The 16642-nt window shown below is 65.7% G+C and overlaps 1 protein-coding gene across 7 annotated transcripts; it reads right to left on the bottom strand.

Annotated features, from left to right (window-relative positions):
* Nucleotides 1-207: 207 nt before the first annotated feature.
* On the bottom strand, nucleotides 208-15434 carry U2AF2 (U2 small nuclear RNA auxiliary factor 2). 7 transcript variants are annotated; one of them, XM_081107094.1, is made up of 13 exons: nucleotides 15250-15410; nucleotides 12342-12458; nucleotides 11978-12113; nucleotides 11422-11466; nucleotides 11098-11201; nucleotides 10725-10876; nucleotides 9406-9522; nucleotides 9169-9307; nucleotides 3474-3553; nucleotides 3285-3407; nucleotides 2959-3057; nucleotides 2593-2841; nucleotides 208-892 (listed from the first exon to the last, which is right to left on the bottom strand). In XM_081107094.1, the coding sequence occupies exons 5-13, from the start codon at nucleotides 11117-11119 to the stop codon at nucleotides 758-760; spliced, it is 1116 nt and encodes a 371-aa protein (XP_080963220.1). In that variant the 5' UTR covers nucleotides 11120-11201; nucleotides 11422-11466; nucleotides 11978-12113; nucleotides 12342-12458; nucleotides 15250-15410; the 3' UTR covers nucleotides 208-757. The 7 variants fall into 7 exon arrangements, with proteins under 7 accessions (XP_080963220.1, XP_080963219.1, XP_080963221.1 ...); XM_081107093.1 differs by having other exon boundaries at nucleotides 3474-3577; nucleotides 15250-15390; XM_081107095.1 differs by having other exon boundaries at nucleotides 2971-3057; nucleotides 15250-15381.
* Between the last annotated feature and the right edge of the window lie 1208 nt (nucleotides 15435-16642).

Genomic DNA, 16642 nt, shown 5'->3' with positions numbered 1-16642 from the left:
CCCCGCCCCAGCCCGGGCCCAGGCGGCGGGCCGCTCCCCTCCCCGCCCTCCGCCCAGCCGGGCACGGAGCCCACGTCGGGCCGCCCGTTGCCCCCGCCTCCGGGCACACCCCGTCCGGCCGAGAAGGCGGTGCGCCCGCCAGAGCCAAGGGCACCTGGGCCAGGGGAACACCCGGGTTACACACAGCAGACAGCGCAGCCCGTCAAGTAAAATACAACAAAATGTTTAATGAGCAAATTCGTCTTAGCAAATATGAAACCGCCACAGAGGGGGCAGGGCCGCGGGACTAGAGGAGAGAACCAACTACGTTAAGAAACCAAGGGGAGGACTAGAGGCCAAAGGGCTGGAGCTGCGGAGCTGGGGGGGAGGGAGGGCAAAGGGCTGGACAACAAAATTCAAAATAGTTTGGCCATAAAATATAAACACGCTGTTCCTACAGTGGAAAAGGGGAGGAGGGGTGGGGTGTGAGGGAGGAGAGGCTGTCCCGGGGAGGGCTGTGGGGTCCCACCCCACCCTGCCGTGCGCCCCCGATCCAGGCCCCTTCCCTCTGTGTCTGTGGGTGCGTGTGTGTGGGCCGTGTGCACACTTCCCCATCCCCGCCCCGCCCCCGCCCCCCACCCTTAATTGCTGCCATTCCAGTTGCTGCCGGCTGTCATTCGGCTGTCACTCCTCTGCCCATCGTCTTCGGAGGGGGAAAGAGGGAGGGGGCGGGGGGAGCAGCCCCCAGCCAGCCCGGCCCCACCCACCCCCGCCGCCTCTACCAGAAGTCCCGGCGGTGGTAAGAGTCGGGGTCACAGTATTTTGTGACAACCACTCTGTTGGCGAACTTGCGACCTGTCAGGCCCTGCATGGCTTTCTGGCAGTCAAACACAGAGGTGAACTCCACGAAGATCTGCAGGAGAGGCAGGGGAGAGGCCGGGTCCCTGTAGGCGCTAGCTGGCTACTCAGCCATCAGCCAGCACCACCCAAACCCGGGGCTCACTGCAGGTGGGGGGCATTACCCACATGCCCTCCAGAACCCGGGGTCAAAGAGCAGGAGAGCAGGGAGCAGAGGTGTGCAGAGGCGGGGCAGGCTCCAGGGGGAGAGGTCACGTGTGTGATCTCTGTACCAGGTGGACCCCAGTCACCCAAGGGCCATGCTCTCCCCAGACTATGGATGAAGTAAGGGAAGCTCAGAAATTAGGCTTCAAACCTGGGTTGACACAGAAGAAAAAGTTGAACTTTGATCTATTCAGGTGCCTACTTGCTTGAACCACCAGTTTACAGGAGCCGAGGGGGGCTACGTGAGTTCTGGAATGCCCCTACTGCCTCAGCAATGAAAACGGTTTGCAAAGGCGGCAGGGGGGATGCAGAACTCATCAATTGTAAGCAAGTTTAAAACCAAGTTGCATGACTCCTGGTTTGTACCCTGAAAGGAACCAACTGGAGGAGACATGTTTGAGACCCTAAGGAAAACCTGAGCACGGACGGGTAGGGACTAAGGGTGATTTTGTTAATGATGGTACTGCAGTGTCGTTAAAAGGTTTAAGAAGTTATGTCAGGCAGTTCTCAGGGCGAATGTGTCCCCAGGCTACGTGAGTGTCTGGAGGTGTGTTTTGGTTGTCACTGGGGTGTGTAGTGCTCCCAGGACCTGGTAGGTGGAGGCCCGGGAGTGAGCTCAACATCTAACAACGCACAGCACAGACCCCAAAACTAGCTGCCTCCGTGTCTCAGGTGAAACACGCCACCTGCCTTAAGTTATTTCAGCAGAAAGAGGGGGTGGACGGGAAGCCGACTATAGACTTTATGAAGGACAAGTTGTTGATAACTGGAAGCTACACTCTAAAACTGCTATATACATGCCACACACAACCCAAATAATATACTACATCACTGTCACTCTGACAGTCTCTCTCTACTTTTACATGTTTGAAAAGAATAAAGTTTAAAAACAAAACAGGCTGATCTCAGAGACGAGGCAGGATCACTGGTTCCTCTGACACTCAGTCCCCTCCTGGGCCAGGCTCCAGGCCCCGTCCTCGTGCTGCTGACAGCACCAAGCACACTCCTGCCCCAGGCTCTGCCCCTGCCCCGCACCCCACCTGCCTGCTGCCAAGAGCGGGGCCCCCTCAGGTGCTTACGGCCACCTCTGCACCTGACGTTCCTCTCTGAGAGCAGTGCCAGGGCCTGCACCCTTCCCCGCAGTGACGGGCCTGGCCGGCTTCAGTGGGAGGCACTCCGGTTCCCTGGGTGAGGTGCACAGCCTGCTCCAGGGCACAGGGGCTCAGCAATCAGGCCGTGAGAACCTGACACCTGACCATGTGGCTGTGTCCTCCCAGGAAGGGCCCCCGGAGCTGCTGGGAGGCTCTGGGGTAACCAGGTGAGTTTAGCGGGGTCGCTCAGAAGGGCACCCGGCACCCGGGAGGGGAGTGTGCAGGCGTGGAGACTATTTTTAGCACTTTTCCCCCACTCCGAGGACAAGGCCAAACCACCTGCACACAAGGTCACACAGCAGCCAAGCTCTGCACCAAGTCCTGGCCACAGCAGTTCTGCTGCCTGCACGGGCCCCGGGTGCCCAAGGGCCAGAGGGGGATGTGTAGGAGACGCACGCACCTTCCCGCAGCCGGGCACCTCGACGCCGTCCACGGGCCGAGGGATCTCGATGGACTTGACCAGCCCGTACTTGCTACACTCGTCCCGCACGTCCTCCACGATCTCCTCGTACTCCTCGTCGTCCAGCAGCTCCTCGGGCAGCACCATGTTCATGAGGCACAGGACCTCCGTGGGGTGGCCGCCCATCTGCACCTGGGAGCTCATCAGGCCCGGCACTTGCAGGGTCACGGGGGTCTGGTTGATGGTGCTCTGTGGGGCAAGCAGGCAGGGGTGTCACGGCCACCCCCCCAGATGCCAACCATCCCGGCACACCGAGCCCCGCCCCTTCCCGCCCCCCGGCCCCCAAGCCAATGGAAGATGACGTGCCGGGAGGCTCACCAGCGTGGCATTCTTGGCTCCCACACTCGCCCTCTGGACCAGCAGTTTCTTGTCCCCCAGCTGCATCCCGTTCAGCCCCGCAATGGCCTATGTTTGGAGGACGACGGGTGGGGGCGCAGGGAAGAGGTACGGGTCAGGGCCCAGGAGCCCACGGTGCCCCCAATACCACAGATCGGGCATTGGTGGGGGAAGAGGGGAAGGCAAAGGGCTGGGAGCTTGGAAAGCCCCGGCAGGGCCCCGAGGCTGCCGGCCTCCTCCCGCCCATCCCGAGGGGAGACCTCAGCGATAACACAGCAGGGCGGGCCCGGGCTCACCTGGTCCGTGACGTTGATGTCCACGTACTCACAGAAGGCGTAGCCCTTGGAGAGCCCGGTGGCGCTGTCCTTGACCAGGTTGAAGGCCTTGAGAGGCCCGAACGATGTGAGCAGCTCTTTCACCTGTGGGGCGGCCGCCGTCAGGTTTGTTCGGGTGAAGGTGGGGGAGGGAGGTGGCGAGAGGCCTACCTGGTCATCGTTCAGGTAGTTGGGTAAGCCCCCGATGAACAGCTTGTGGGCAGAGTCCGGGACCACAGTGGAGACCACTCCTGGGGGGAGAAGGAAGGGACAGACTTGGATGCCCACCAAGAGGTTGCCACCGAACCCTGGGGGAGTGTGCAGGGAGAGGCCCGCCTTCCTCCCGGCCCGGTGACAGCTGACAATAGAAAACGCCTTGTCCCCCAAGCCTGCCCAGCCTCCCAGGTACCGGGTGACAGCCACCAGCATGATCAGAGCACCAGTCCCGCCCGGGGCCATGAAGACCTGAGCTCACACCCCACCTGCTGCCCGCAGCTATGGACCCTCACCCTACTGACAGGGGCCTCCAAGACCCACAAGCCCTTCTTCACCCTCCAACCTTACCGCCGCCTCCCGGAGACAGACAGGCTCTCGGCCCGCCCCCAGCGCTGCTGCCCTCCACGCAGCCACCCAGCCCCAGACGCTCTCTGGCCCCGGGCAAGTGTGACACTGGAGGGATCTGCTGTGTCCCCGAGGTGCCCGGCTCACTCAGCACCGAGCCCCGGGCGCCCAGTGGGGGCTGACACAGCAGGACCACGTTGGCTGAGCGGGTTTAGTGATGACTGTGCCCTGAGCTCTGGGCTCAGCAACACGTGCAGGCAGCCCCCGCACCGTCTGGACCAGCCGTGGGCAAACTACGGCCCGCGGGCTGGATCCGGCCCGTTTGAAATGAATAAAAAAAAAAAAAAAAAGACCGTACCCTTTTATGTAATGATGTTTACTTTGAATTTATATTCACACAAACACTCCATCCATGCTTTTGTTCCGGCCCTCCGGTCCAGTTTAAGAACCCATTGTGGCCCTCGAGTCAAAAAGTTTGCCCACCCCTGGTCTGGACAGACCCACTGGCCTCCCAGCCGGATGTGCTCCTGCCCCTGCCTCCCTCTGCAGCCCCCACTGAGCAGCCGCCCCGCCCCTCCTGACCCCGGGCAGGTGAGCTGGGCTGGGGCACACACCCAGACCAAGCCACCGCACCCGGGGGAGGCTGCGCTCCTCCCACCACCTGCCCAGCCTCCCGCCGAAGCGCTGGCACCAACCCACCCACTCCCAGCACCACAGACCCGCCTGTCCGAGGGGAGGAGCAGAGCACCCTGGGAGCTGGGGCCTAGGACGGAGCAGCGCCCACAGGGCGGGCACCTGGGTCCCATTCAGTTACACCTCAATGCTCGCCACAGCCTACCCAGTGCGACAGGGGTAAACTGAGGCACCAGAGAGTCCTGGCCTGAGTACACACAGGCAGGAAGGGGCCTCCAGGAGCCACTCACCCGACTCCACAGCGAACTAAGGGCTTTCCCGACAGCAGAGGACATGGACAGAGGTTACATCACCGGCCGGTGAGGCCGAGCCGGGTGAACCCCAGCCGTCGGGCCCAGGCCGGTACCTGCAGTGCCACGCACCTCAGGGAAGCGAGGGCGCTGCGGGCACCCCAGACAGGCCCCTGGGTTCAGGTGGGGACTGCAGCGCTGAGCGAGGCTCCGAGCCTCAGAGGGAGAAGGTGGCACCTAGCACGGAGGGGACGGTCTGCACAAACTGTCCTTCACACAGGGCCTGAGGGGCCAGCCCCGGAGGCCCTTCGTGGCCACTGGGCTCTGACGCAGGGAGAGTGATGTCTCACGGTCCCATGGCCAGGAAAGGGCACTGCTGACTGGGAACCTGGGCTGGTCTCAGCGCCAAAACCAAGCCCCTGACGTCTGCCACAACCTCTGACGTAAGGCACGGCCTCCAAGTGCGCCTGCGGCCGCCCCCTGCACCTGCCCACTGCCGCCTTCCCGAAGGCCGCACGGACCGACAACCAAGCAGTCTTGTCCGTGCCAGTGTCCTCCGCCTCGGCCGGACCACGGCTGCCTGGTGACCGCTGGGTCTGGCACAGAAAACCTTGCCCAGGAAGGGCGTGGGCGGAGCCCACAGGCAGGCGCCCCCTGAGGCAGAGTGGGACCCGGCCCTGACCGGCAGGGTGAGCCTGGCAGTGGGCAGGAGTTCACAGCCAAGTGAATTCACCCACCAAGGGTCACGTGCCTTCCGGCCCGCACACACTCGGGCTCTCCCTGCCCGCCACGTCTTATCTAACAGTCAGCACAGGACGCCAGCACTGGGCAGGCCGGCGTCAGCGGGAACGCGTTTAAGGGTCGCCGCCCCCATGACGCGCGTCTCGCTGCAGGTCCGTGCCCGTCTGCAGAGGTGAGGATGAGGAAGCTGCCTCCCAGGGTCCTGATCTTCCCGTCAAGAACGACTGGGGGCCCTAGCTGGGTGGGACAGAGCGTCGGCCTGCGGACTGAAGGGTCCCAAGTTCAATTCCTGGCAAGGGCACGTGCCAGGTTTGCAGATTTGATCCCCAGTGGGGGAGTGTGGGAGGCAGCTGATCAATGAGTCTCTCTCATCATCTCTCTCTCCCCCTCTCTGAAATCAATAAAGATATACTTTAAAAAAAGAACGCCTGCTGAGTTTTAGGAAACGCTTTTCCCTTCAGTCATGAAACTGATTTTTTAAACTGGAGAACAGAAAACCCAATCACCAGCCTTATTACAGAAAGAGCAGGACCCGAGGAAGCGCAGCCTGCAGGCAGAATCCGGCTCCAGGCAGCCCCTGGTGGGCGGGGCCGAGGCGTGGGGCCCAAACCGCCCGAAGAGCAGCCCGGTGGCTGCCTGTGTGCTGCTCAGGCGCGTGCGGCCACCTCCAGGCAAGGACCTGGGACGCAGTCCCGTGTCTGGCGTCTCCATCCGCACAGGGAACCGCGAGCAGACGCCCAGCCTGGCCCTGGAGCCAGCCGGCAGCGCCCGAGCCCCGCCAGCCTGCGCAACGGCTCCGGCGCCCACCGCCCGAGGGCCGGCTGGTGAGTATTTCCAGCTTGTGGGCCGGGGTCTGTTATCACCCAGGTTGGCCACTGCAGGGTAAGAGCAGCCTAAACCATGGGCAACGCGTGGGCACAGCTGGGTGCCAGTAAATGTTGATTGTTTTAAAGTATATGTATTTTTATTTTAGAGAGGGGGGAAGAGAGAGCGAAACGTCAATGATGAAAATCATTGACTGGCTGCCCTCTGCACGCCCCACACTGGAGATGGAGCCTGCAACCCGATATGCTGACCGGGAATCGGACCATGGCCTCCTGGTTCATAGGTTGCCGCTCAACCACTGAGCCACGCCGGCCAGGCAAGTGCCAATAAACATCTAGGAGGCAGGCGGGGCCCACACTGGCCCCGGGGGTCACTGGCCGACCCCACTACGGGGCTGTCACAAAGGCCACCAGGCGGCCCAAACACCACACCGAGCAGTGCCTGGCACAGGAGCTGGGGGGGGGGGGGGGCCGGGCTCCCCAATGATAACTGAGAACTGAGCAGGACCCATGGGTTTCCGGGGAAGAGCCTACCCGGAAGCAGCTCCCAGACACTGACACTTAGAGGTCAGTGTGCGTCACACCTCAGTTTCCAAAAGTCAGAGGTGCAACCAATCTACCCCAACTGCCGTGGGGGAGCCCTGGAGACCAGCGGGCGCCCAGCCCCAGGTGCTGCCTCTGGAACCCACGTCGCCACCACTCTGCCAGGTGAAGGGCTGCCCAGTTTCTAAAAGGTGTCCTCCGGAGCCACGCCCCAGCGGGCAGACCCCCGCCCCAACCCCCAGGGCCAAGCTGACCCCCACGCAGAGCACCTGTCAGAGCACCTGTCAGCCCACCTCGTGGCAAGGACTCTGGTGGCCTGAGGCCCCGCCCCCGCGCAGCGGCATGGCCCCGCCCACCCCAGGCCCTGGCCTAACTTACACCCGCCCGTCGGCAAGTCCTGCCCTATTCCGATTTTGACAGCCTGCCCTGCGGCAAGTCCTGCCGGATTTCGAAAGCCTGCGAGCTCACTTCATGGTATAAATACGGTACGAAACCTCACTGTCCAGGCCTGGGAAGGTCAGGGTGGGTGGCACGGCCGCTCAGAAGGTGTGGTCGCTGCTGCTTTCTAACCACAGCACAGAGAACCTTCCAGAGAGCGGCCAGCCTGCGCAGCCTAAACATCTCCTCTGGCCCTGCCTACAGGAGTGCCGGCCCAGGTCTGCTGCCACCTCCCTGCTGACGGTGCACTCGCTGCGGGACGGGGTGGGACGGGGTAGGACGTGGGGTTCCCGCACCAGAGCCCACGGAACAGAGACAAAACTGGGGGGAACACCTGGTGGTGGGCCCCAGGACCCACACTAGCTTCCCCTGTAACCAAGGAACCAGCTCAAACTGGCCGAATCCTGTTTCCAAGATACCGCGATGTCCTTGTAAGACATACATGTCACACGGCCCAGCATGCACACAGAACTGACCTCAGGGACACCCAGAGCCAGAGCGGGCCGATGGACTCCATCCCCTGGACCTTCCCCACGGAAGGGGCTGCTGCGGGGAGCCCGCCGCCCGCACTTCCACTCGCCAGCCCGCCCTTCCTCACCCTCAGCCCACCGCGCCCTCCCAGGGAGGCCATTTGAGCCTCCCTCCTGTCCTCCTGCCTGCTGGCCTCACAGCAAAGCCTTTCCTCCCAAAAGCTGGCCTCGGGGATCTGAGGGGTGGAAGGCTCTGAGGGGAACTGTGACGGAATAGTAAAAGCCAAGAAAATACCAGAACCGGCAGAATAGGGAAACTGAGGCAGGTGTTAAAAAGCAGTTTGTGTCCACCTAGCAAATCCGATCTTCCCTAAACCAAGGCCACTGGAGAGGAAATGGTTTGCACGTCTCCCCAACCAGAGGGTCAGTGCCCGAAGCCCCTGCTCTCAGGGAGGCAGAGACCGGAAGTCCAATGAAGGGCCATGAAGAGAATGAGCTCGTTTTGGTCCATCAGCACGAAGCTGGTGACTATCCTATCGATCCGCCCGGAAGACCGCCCCTCAGCAGGTCTAAAAGCCCCTGAAAGTGACGGCCGTGCACTCTCCCTCCAGGAGCCCAACGGGCCACTCCTTCCCCGCTCGCCCCTCCCGCCATAGCCCCGACCTCCAGGGGACCCCATGAGGCTTCACCGGGGGAGCCACGGGCAGTGGCAGCGCCTCCCGGGCTGACCCCTGAACCCCCCCTTTTCTCGGAGGCCGCCCAGCCCGGCTCTCCTGCTGCTTCCTCCACGCCCGTCCTTGCTGCGGCCCCTAAGTCTGTGCCTGCTGCGGTCAGTAACGTCCTGCTTGCCCTCCTGCACTTGGTCTCGATGGAAACCGTCCCCTCAAGGGGACAGGAACCAGGCTCCTGTCTGCCCAGTAGACCTTTGTGGTTTAAACCACATCAGCCGGAGTTCAGGGCCCCGAGTCTCCCATGGCCCACTCCTCGAGCAGGACCTTCAACAAACCCCACTTTGCTTTACGTTTAAAAAAAAGCACAAAACCCACGATGTCCTGGACTGTCTTCTGTGGGTGTGGGCATGAGCCCCTGCGCGGTAACACACGCACGTGCACACACACTCGCACTGCCCCCGGGCCCCCAGCCGGGCCCTCAGCTCCCACACTGGCTGGGTCCTGGCCCTGCCACTGACAGGCTGTGCTGTGCGTCCCCAAGCGGAGAGCTCACCCGCTGGCCCCGTGCCACCTCTGCCAAGAGGGGAGGCCCCCAGCTCAAAGGTCTGGGGGACGGAGGAGAGGCGCCCAGAGCACTCACTCTGCTTCCCAAGCAGCCAGCCGGGCTGGGACAGGCGGGCCGGGCCCCCACTCACCAGGCACGTAGACAGAGGGGTTCTCCGACATGCCGGGCAGGGGCTGGTAGTCGTGAGGCCTGCGGATCTTCAGCGACTGGCCCTGGAAGATGATGCCGTCGAAGGCCATGGCCTGGGTGGTCTCGTCCACTGAGCGGAACTGAAGGAAACAGACCGGGTGGAGGGGCGGCGTGAGCGGTCAGGGAACAGCGGCAGGAGAGCCCCGCGCAAACGGGCGACCCGCCCCTCCCCGCTCACCTCCAAGAAGGCAAAGTTCTTGTCCTGGTTGATCTGCACAGCCAGGACGGGGTTGCCCGGGGCCTGCGTCAGCCCACCCAGGCGCATCTGGGCGTTGAAGAAGTCCATCATGGCCTCCTGCAGAGGGAAGAGGAGACAGGGAGGGGCGGGGAAGGGGGTGGAGAGAGGAGGGGGAGGGTGAGAGAGGGAGACACAGAGGGTTTGGGGGGAAGGGGAGAGGACGGGGGGGGGGGGGGGGGATAGTGGAATAGGGTGGGGACAGAGGTCAATAGTAGGAAAGGCAGGAGGGGGATGAGAGAAGGGGGAGGGGGCAGCAGAGGCGCCGAGGGCCGGGCCAGGTGTGGAGCGAGCCCCAGGGGCCCAAAAGGGGGAGGAGAATTAGGGTTCAGGGTCAGATGCAGAGAACGATGACCACAGGGAGAAGAGGGGAAACAAAACAGAGGAAACAGGAGACAGGAGACGTCAGAGGAGAAACAGCCGGTGGCGAGAGAGAAGAAAATGACAGGAAAGTGGGAAGCAGCCGGCAGGAGAGGGACCCGAGTGGGACCCGAGTGGGAGAGAGTGGAAGGGAGGAGCAGAGGGACAGAGGGGAGAGGAGGGGAGGGGAGCGCGGGAGGGGGGGGAGGGAGGAGAGAAGAGTGATGTGGAGGGATCTGGCCCTGGAGTCGGGGGCTGGTTCATCAAATGTAGCAAAGTGCAGGTTGAGAAAGTCAGAATGGACCTTACTTGCCTTCGCCGACGGTAGCAAACTTTTTGTTGCTACGAGGGATCTCAGCCCCACAATATTTCACTTTAAAGAGAAATGGAAACAACTCTTTGATCTCGGGGTTCTCAGGGGTGCCACGGGAAGGGGTGGGGAGAGGGGGAGAGGCGCGTGGGGAAGGCGGGGAGGTCAGGGCCATCAAAAATAAAAGAGCAGCGACCACGGGAGGGAGGGAGAGGACGGGACAGGCGGCAGAGAGCAGAGGCGTGTCGGAAACTGAGGGAACCGAGGGCGTGCGTCTGTGTGTGTGTCGAGTCTCCCTGTCTCTCTCCACGGACTCGGGCGCGTGGATTCGTGGTTCGTAGGTAAGTTATGTGTGTGCTCGATCCATGGGTGTGGAGGAGGGTGGGGAGGGGAGACGGGTGAGGATAGAGGAGGGAGGGAGGGCCACCCCCAGCCCGGCCCCTGGCTGGCTCAACTCCATCGTCCGTCTGGGAGGGGGCCGGGGGGTCTTGCAGGAGCAGAGTCCACCCGTGCAGGTAGGGGAGGGATCGAAGGGAAGGGGAGGAACGGGGGGAGGGGGAAGGGAGGGGCACGGCAAGGGGGGAGGCAGTACCTCAGTGATGCCGAAGGGGATGTTGCCCACGTAGAGGCGCCGGGCCTGCCTGGTCATCTGGCTCCCCACAACAGGCACCGGCGTCGGGGTCACGGCCAGACCGTCAGGGGTCATGGTGGGGAGGAGGGCGGTGGCTGGAATCTGACCCGCAGCTTCAGGGGGACAGAAAGATCAGCGGGCGCCAGGACCAGCCTGCACCCGGCTGCTCCATCGCCCCCACAGCCCCCGGCCTCAGGGGGGCTCCCTGATGGGCCCCGGGAGGCGCCCGCTCAGTGCGGGGGCTTCGAAGGGCAGAGGCCAACAGCCCGGTGCAGGCCTCACTCCCGCCCCGCGTGGGGTGCCTCCAGCACCCGGCCCGCCCGCCCGCGCCCACCTTGCATGGCCTTGTACTGCATGGGGGTGATGTGCTCAAAGCCGGGCGGCGGCACGTCCCAGTACTTGCGGACCTTCTTCTTCTTCTCATGGCGGGGGGAGCGACTGGGGAGGGCGGGGGAGAGGGCAGGCCCCCTCAGTGCGGCCGCGGCGGGCTGCGGCCCCCGGGCTCCCCCGGCTCCCACCAGTGGCTCGCTCTCTCCGGAGGGAGAGGGTCTGGGTTGGGTCAGGCCCAGGCCCGGGGAGGGGCTGGTTTCGAGGCGGGTGCTCAGGGCGGGTGGGGAAGGGGTGGCGGCGGGCGGAAGGGGCGGGAAGAGCAGCTCACATCAATCCACCGTGCTCCTCCTTAGCGCCTCTGGTCAAAGGTTTGCTGGGGGCAGGAGGGAAAGGCAAGGGGAGGGGTGACTGGGGACCTTGTCTTCCCCACACACCCCCACCCCAGGGCACAAAGCCCCAGGCAGGGCAGGTCCCCTCGACCCTGCTGTCCCCCCAAACCCCTCACCAGGACAGAGGAAGACAGAAGGGAGGGAGGCCAGCAGACCACTTTCTGGCTGGAGGGCTGAGCAGAGGGCGGGACTTCCCCGACTTCCCCACCCGCCCCCCTCACTAAGGGGCAGGAGAGCGAGGGGCACCCAGAGAGGGCAGAGGCGTTAGACACCACGGCCCACGCCAGAAGGTGGGGGGCGGGGGTGCTGGCCCTCTGAGGTGTCCCCTTCGGGGGGAGCAGAGCCTCGGGCAGTCCCACAGGAGCTCGGAGAGGGTGAAGACGGGGTGGCCTAGAGGCGGGGACGGGTGGGGCAGCCCCTCACAAGGAAGACAGATCCCACCCCGGATGGGAGAGGAGCCAGAGGCCAGGGCGCCCCACTCTGGTACTCTGGTACCTTCGTCGCCGCCGGTCGCGGGAGGCGCTCCGCTGGTCCCGGTTGCGCCGGTCACGGCTCCGGCTGCGGCGCTTGCGGTCCCGGCTGCGTGAGCGGCTGTGGCTGCGCTTGCGGTGCCGGTTCTCCTTGTCTCGCTCTGGGCAAGGGGGGGGAGGATGAGCTGAGGGAGGACGCGGCCCTGCCCGCCCACACACGGGGGCCAGGCCCCAGCCCCAGGGAGGCCACCCCCACGGGCCAGGATGCGACCGCGGGGCAGCGGCAGGCGGCCTGGGTCCACAGCCAGTCCAGGGGCCCTGGGGACCCTGGGGCGGGAGCGGTTACCTGCGGGGACAGGGCCTGGAGGTGCCCCCAGGGTGCAAGGTACCTGAGGCTGCTCAGGAGGAGCTGGGGAGCCAGAGAAGACAGAGGAGGCTGGCTCCTGGTCCCCTCCAGGCTGAGGGCCTGACCCCAGGGCCGTCCCTGAGGGGGGCAGGGCTAGAGGCTGGGGAACCAAGAGACCCAATGATGTTTTCCCGAGGGACCGGACCGCGGCCCCTCAGGAGACGTCCTCCGGCACCAGGCGCCCCGCAGCCCCAGCCAGCGCCCTCCCGAGGCCCCTCTTTCTGCCCCCGCAGACCTGAACCCCGACCACCCCGTGCCTCAGAGCCCAGCGCACAGCCCTCGGGGGGCACAGCCCTCGGGGGGCACAGCCCTGGGGGGGGCCGCTTCCGCTGAGCACCCCCTCGCCCGGGAGGAGAGCACGCCCTCCCAGCAAGGCCACAGAGCCCTCTGCTCCCTACAGACCCCTCGGCCTCCCAGGGGTGCAGGCTGAACCCCGAGCCTGGATTGAGACGCTGGTCCTCCACCCCGTCAGCCGCCAGCGTGCTCCTGAGGCTCACGCGCTCGGGACAGGGCGGGGGCAACCACCGCTGTCGGCACTTTCCGGCGGGATTAATTACGGGCCTTCGGTGCCTGCACCGCAACTCCAGCCACCGGGGAAATACACCACGAAAGGGGAGACAGCAGCCGGCACAGCGCGCTCCCCGAACCCGGGACCTGGGCTAGCATCTCACTCGCACTCAAGCCTCACTGCCGCTTTGGGGAAACCCTGCTGGGGGCCCCTGTCACAGGGAAACTGAGGCAGAGCGCCCCATGACTGGCCGGAAGGCCGGAAAGCAGGGAAGCAGAGGGGCCGGACATGAGCCTTGCCCCGTCAGGGAGCTCAGGCCACTCCCCAGCCCAGGCAGAGCCCGGGGCCTGGATGGGCCCCTAACAACGTGATGACCTCCTCGACGGCAAAAAATCAGAAATGAATCAAAAAGCAGAAGCAGGAGGGGAGGGCCAGGCCGAGGCCGCCGGCACCCGGGGACTGCCTCTGTGCCTGAGAGCGTGGCTGAGACCGCCGGCTTCCACCCAGGGGTCTTCCCGCCCCGGGCTCGGACCCCCGGAAGCAGGGCCACCTGCGGGCGGGAGGCGGGGCGGGACGCCGATGCCCGCGGACCCAGGTGCACCGGGTCAGGTGAAGTCGGGAGGGGCTTGGCTCCGAGACAAAGACCCACAGACGGGCAGCACGTGGGCAGCGCGTCCCCCTCGGCACACCGACCCTGGGCACCGGGAGCTCGGGTGTGCGAATCGCTGTGGCCACCGGTGGGGACAGCGCCCCAGCCCAGGGCGAGGGCCTCGGGTACCAGGCGCCAGCCGAGCCGGGCGGTCGGCTCCCCGCTCAGCACCGCCCCCCCCCCCACACACACACACACACACGCGGGTCCCCTTCTGGAGGCGCCCCCCCCCCCCACACACACACACACGCGGGTCCCCTTCTGGAGGCGCGGAGGGCGGGCGGGGGTCTGAAAGCGCCCTCCCCGGCGGTGCGCCCCCTGCGCGAGCTGATGGCAGTGTGAAGCCCACTCCCGGGCATCCATGTCCGCCACACAGGCCGCGCCTGCGCCCACGTCACCGCTCACCCAGCCCTGCGGGCCCCGGAGGCCCTAACCTTCCTGCATCCCGGCCCGCAGGCTGCGCCAGGCCCGCCTACAACGACCGTGCGGAGCCCAGAGGGCCTGGCGCGGCGGGCACGCGTCCCCGGCGCCTTCGCCGCCTCCCTCCCTGCCCCGCAGCCCGCGCCCAGGGCAGCAGGGCACCCGCGGGCAGGAGACGCGCAGCTGTGAGCCCAGAGCCCGCTCGGCCCCGGGCCCCCCACCCCGGCGCTGTCCGCTCGCCCAGGCCCCCACCCCCGACTCGGGCTGGGCCCGAAGGGGCACCGGCCCCCCCTCCAGCCCTTGACGCCGGGGCGTGAGCCTCCCTCGCGGTCCTCGCTCCCGAACGGAAGCACTGGGGCCCGAGGGGCTTTTAACCGCCGACGGGCCTCCCGACTCCACAATCCCGGGCGTCTCCACCTGTCGGCCCGCACGGCATCCAGCTGGGCCGGGCCCCCCTTCCCAGCGCCTCCGTGTCCCCGCCTCTACGGGGGCATGTTCACAGCCAGGGACCCGCAGCCGGGACCCGACCAGCCTTGGAGTTCGTGTCTAGCGGGGGAGATGAGGGGCTAACACGCCACATCGCGGCCACCGCCGCCGCCCGCGTGTAAGCAAGACGCGTGGGGCACACCACGTTTAAACAAAAAAAAGGCACAGGGCGCCCGTTTCACGAGGCAACCCACGTCACACGCCGTGACCCGAGGTCCCCCAGTAACAGCGTGGAAGCCCGCGCGGCCTAGTCCGCAGGCCTCAGCACACGTGGCGGCCGCGGGGGAGGAGGGAGGGCCGGTCCCCGCCGCGGCCGTGCCCGCGCCCACGTGAAGTGGCGGCGGCGGGGGTGAAGGGGGGGCCTCACAACCGCCATTTTGGAACAAAGGGGGCGTGGAGAGACCCGAGCCGCGGACCCGGCCGGAAGCGGAAGTGCCTCGGCCGAGGAAAAGATGGATCGCGGGGCCCGATGTACATCCATGTGTACGCACGCACTCCCCTCCCGGGATTAGTAAAAAATAGATCCGGGGGGGACACGCGGCGGGCCCTGCGCCGCACCGCGCCGCCTCCGCCCGGGACGGAGCGGAGCGCAGAGCCACGCGCGGCGCGCATGCGTGCTGCCCCGCGCCCGCCGCCCCCTCCCCGGCCGCGCGCCGAGGCACGCCGGGCGGTCACGTGAGCGAGGCGCGCGCCGCGGGACGGTGGGGGTGGGGGTGGGGGTGGCCTCGCGGCCGTGAGAGGAGGGGAAGCGAGGGGGAAAATGGCGGGGGACACAGAGGGAAGCCAGGGGCCGCCCCGCCCGCCGCCCCGCGTCCCCGGCGCCCTCACCTTGCTTATTCTCGTTGAGCTGCCGCTCGAACTCGTCGAAGTCCGACATGCTGAGGCGGCCGCGTAGGGCCCGGTGCAGCGCTCACCTCGCCTTGCCGCCCGCCCGCTCTAGCCGCTTCGGCTACTTCCGCCGCTCGCTTCGGCTACTTCCGGCCGCCTCCGGCGCGCCGCCGCCTCCTGCCTAATCGAGCCCCGCCTGCCCGGCCCCGCCCCGGCTCCGCCCCTCGCCCCTCCCGCCCGCCCGCCCGCCCGCGAGGTGCCCCTTCCCCAGATCCTGGTCCCGAAGAGCGTCAGCTATTTCCGGGCAGTAGAGGAAGGAATCGGCCGCAGCGGCTTCGGCTTATTCCGAAAACGCCCGAAGCGAGGGCTTTGCCGGGTTCTCAGGTTGTCGTAACTTTTCGGAAATTAGCTCTTCCACGTTCGGGTGCTTCCGTGGGTCCTCGCCTTCCTCTGCGCCCAGTGCCCCCCCACCCCTGCCAAGGGTTCGGATTCTTTCGACAATTCAAACCGTCCGTCTTCAGCCGCTTCCGCAGGGGCTCCCAGCTCTACTCCGCCGGTCCGGTCCGAACAGTCCGCTAATTCCGACAGGCTTAACCGTCCTGGGACTCAGCACTCCCCGAAGGTTTCTGGTGTTCGCCCTCGGGCCGCGCAAGGGATTAAGCTCGATTCCAAGCTTCGGCTCTTTCCGGAGATTCCACTACCTCACTCCTCCCCTCTCGCAGAACTTCGGCTCTTTCCGCCACCACTTCGGGAAAAGGACTGCTTCGGCTTTTTCCGTCGGTGCTTCGGCTCCTTCCGTCGCCAGGAACCGAAAAGGGAGGGAGGACGAGACGAGGTGGGTCAAGGGAAGGTATCCGGGGACCGGGCGGCGTCCCGGATCCCCACCTGGCGCTCCAGGTAGACGAGTGGAGGAAAAGAAAGGCCGAGCTCGTGGAAGGCCTAAGAAGGTGGCGCGAGACAAAAGCAGCCGGCGAGGTGACGGGTGCGCGCGGCTGCTGCGGAGGTTGGCAGCGCGGCTTCGTGCGTCTGCGCAGAGTGGACGCGTTGGGGCGCGAGACGGCTCGTGCGCCTGCGTAGAAGTCGGTCTTAGGCGAGGCTTACCCCGGCTCCGGGAGGGAGACGGCCCCCCAGAATCCTCAGTGCGCATGTGCGAGACTTTCCCTTCCCCCAGCGAAAGTTCCGAATTCCTGACAGTTAAGCGAGGCCGCCCTCTGCTGGTTGCCGTAGCAACCGTGTCCGCGCCGCGCTGTCCCCGCCGCGCAGGCGCAGCAGGCTGCGTAGGGGACACTCCAGGAGACAGGCTTGCATCACCGCCTCCCGACGAAAGCCTCTTGGAGGTTCCCCGTCTCCCCGGTGGCCGCCTCCGCTGGAGGTCATTGAGTCGCGCCTCTTG

The sequence above is a fragment of the Myotis nattereri genome (genome assembly GCF_964212035.1).
Source record: "Myotis nattereri genome assembly, chromosome: 15".
Lineage (NCBI taxonomy): Eukaryota > Metazoa > Chordata > Mammalia > Chiroptera > Vespertilionidae > Myotis > Myotis nattereri.
Note: the sequence above shows the minus strand (reverse complement) of the source record. Positions and strands in the feature narration are given on the sequence as shown.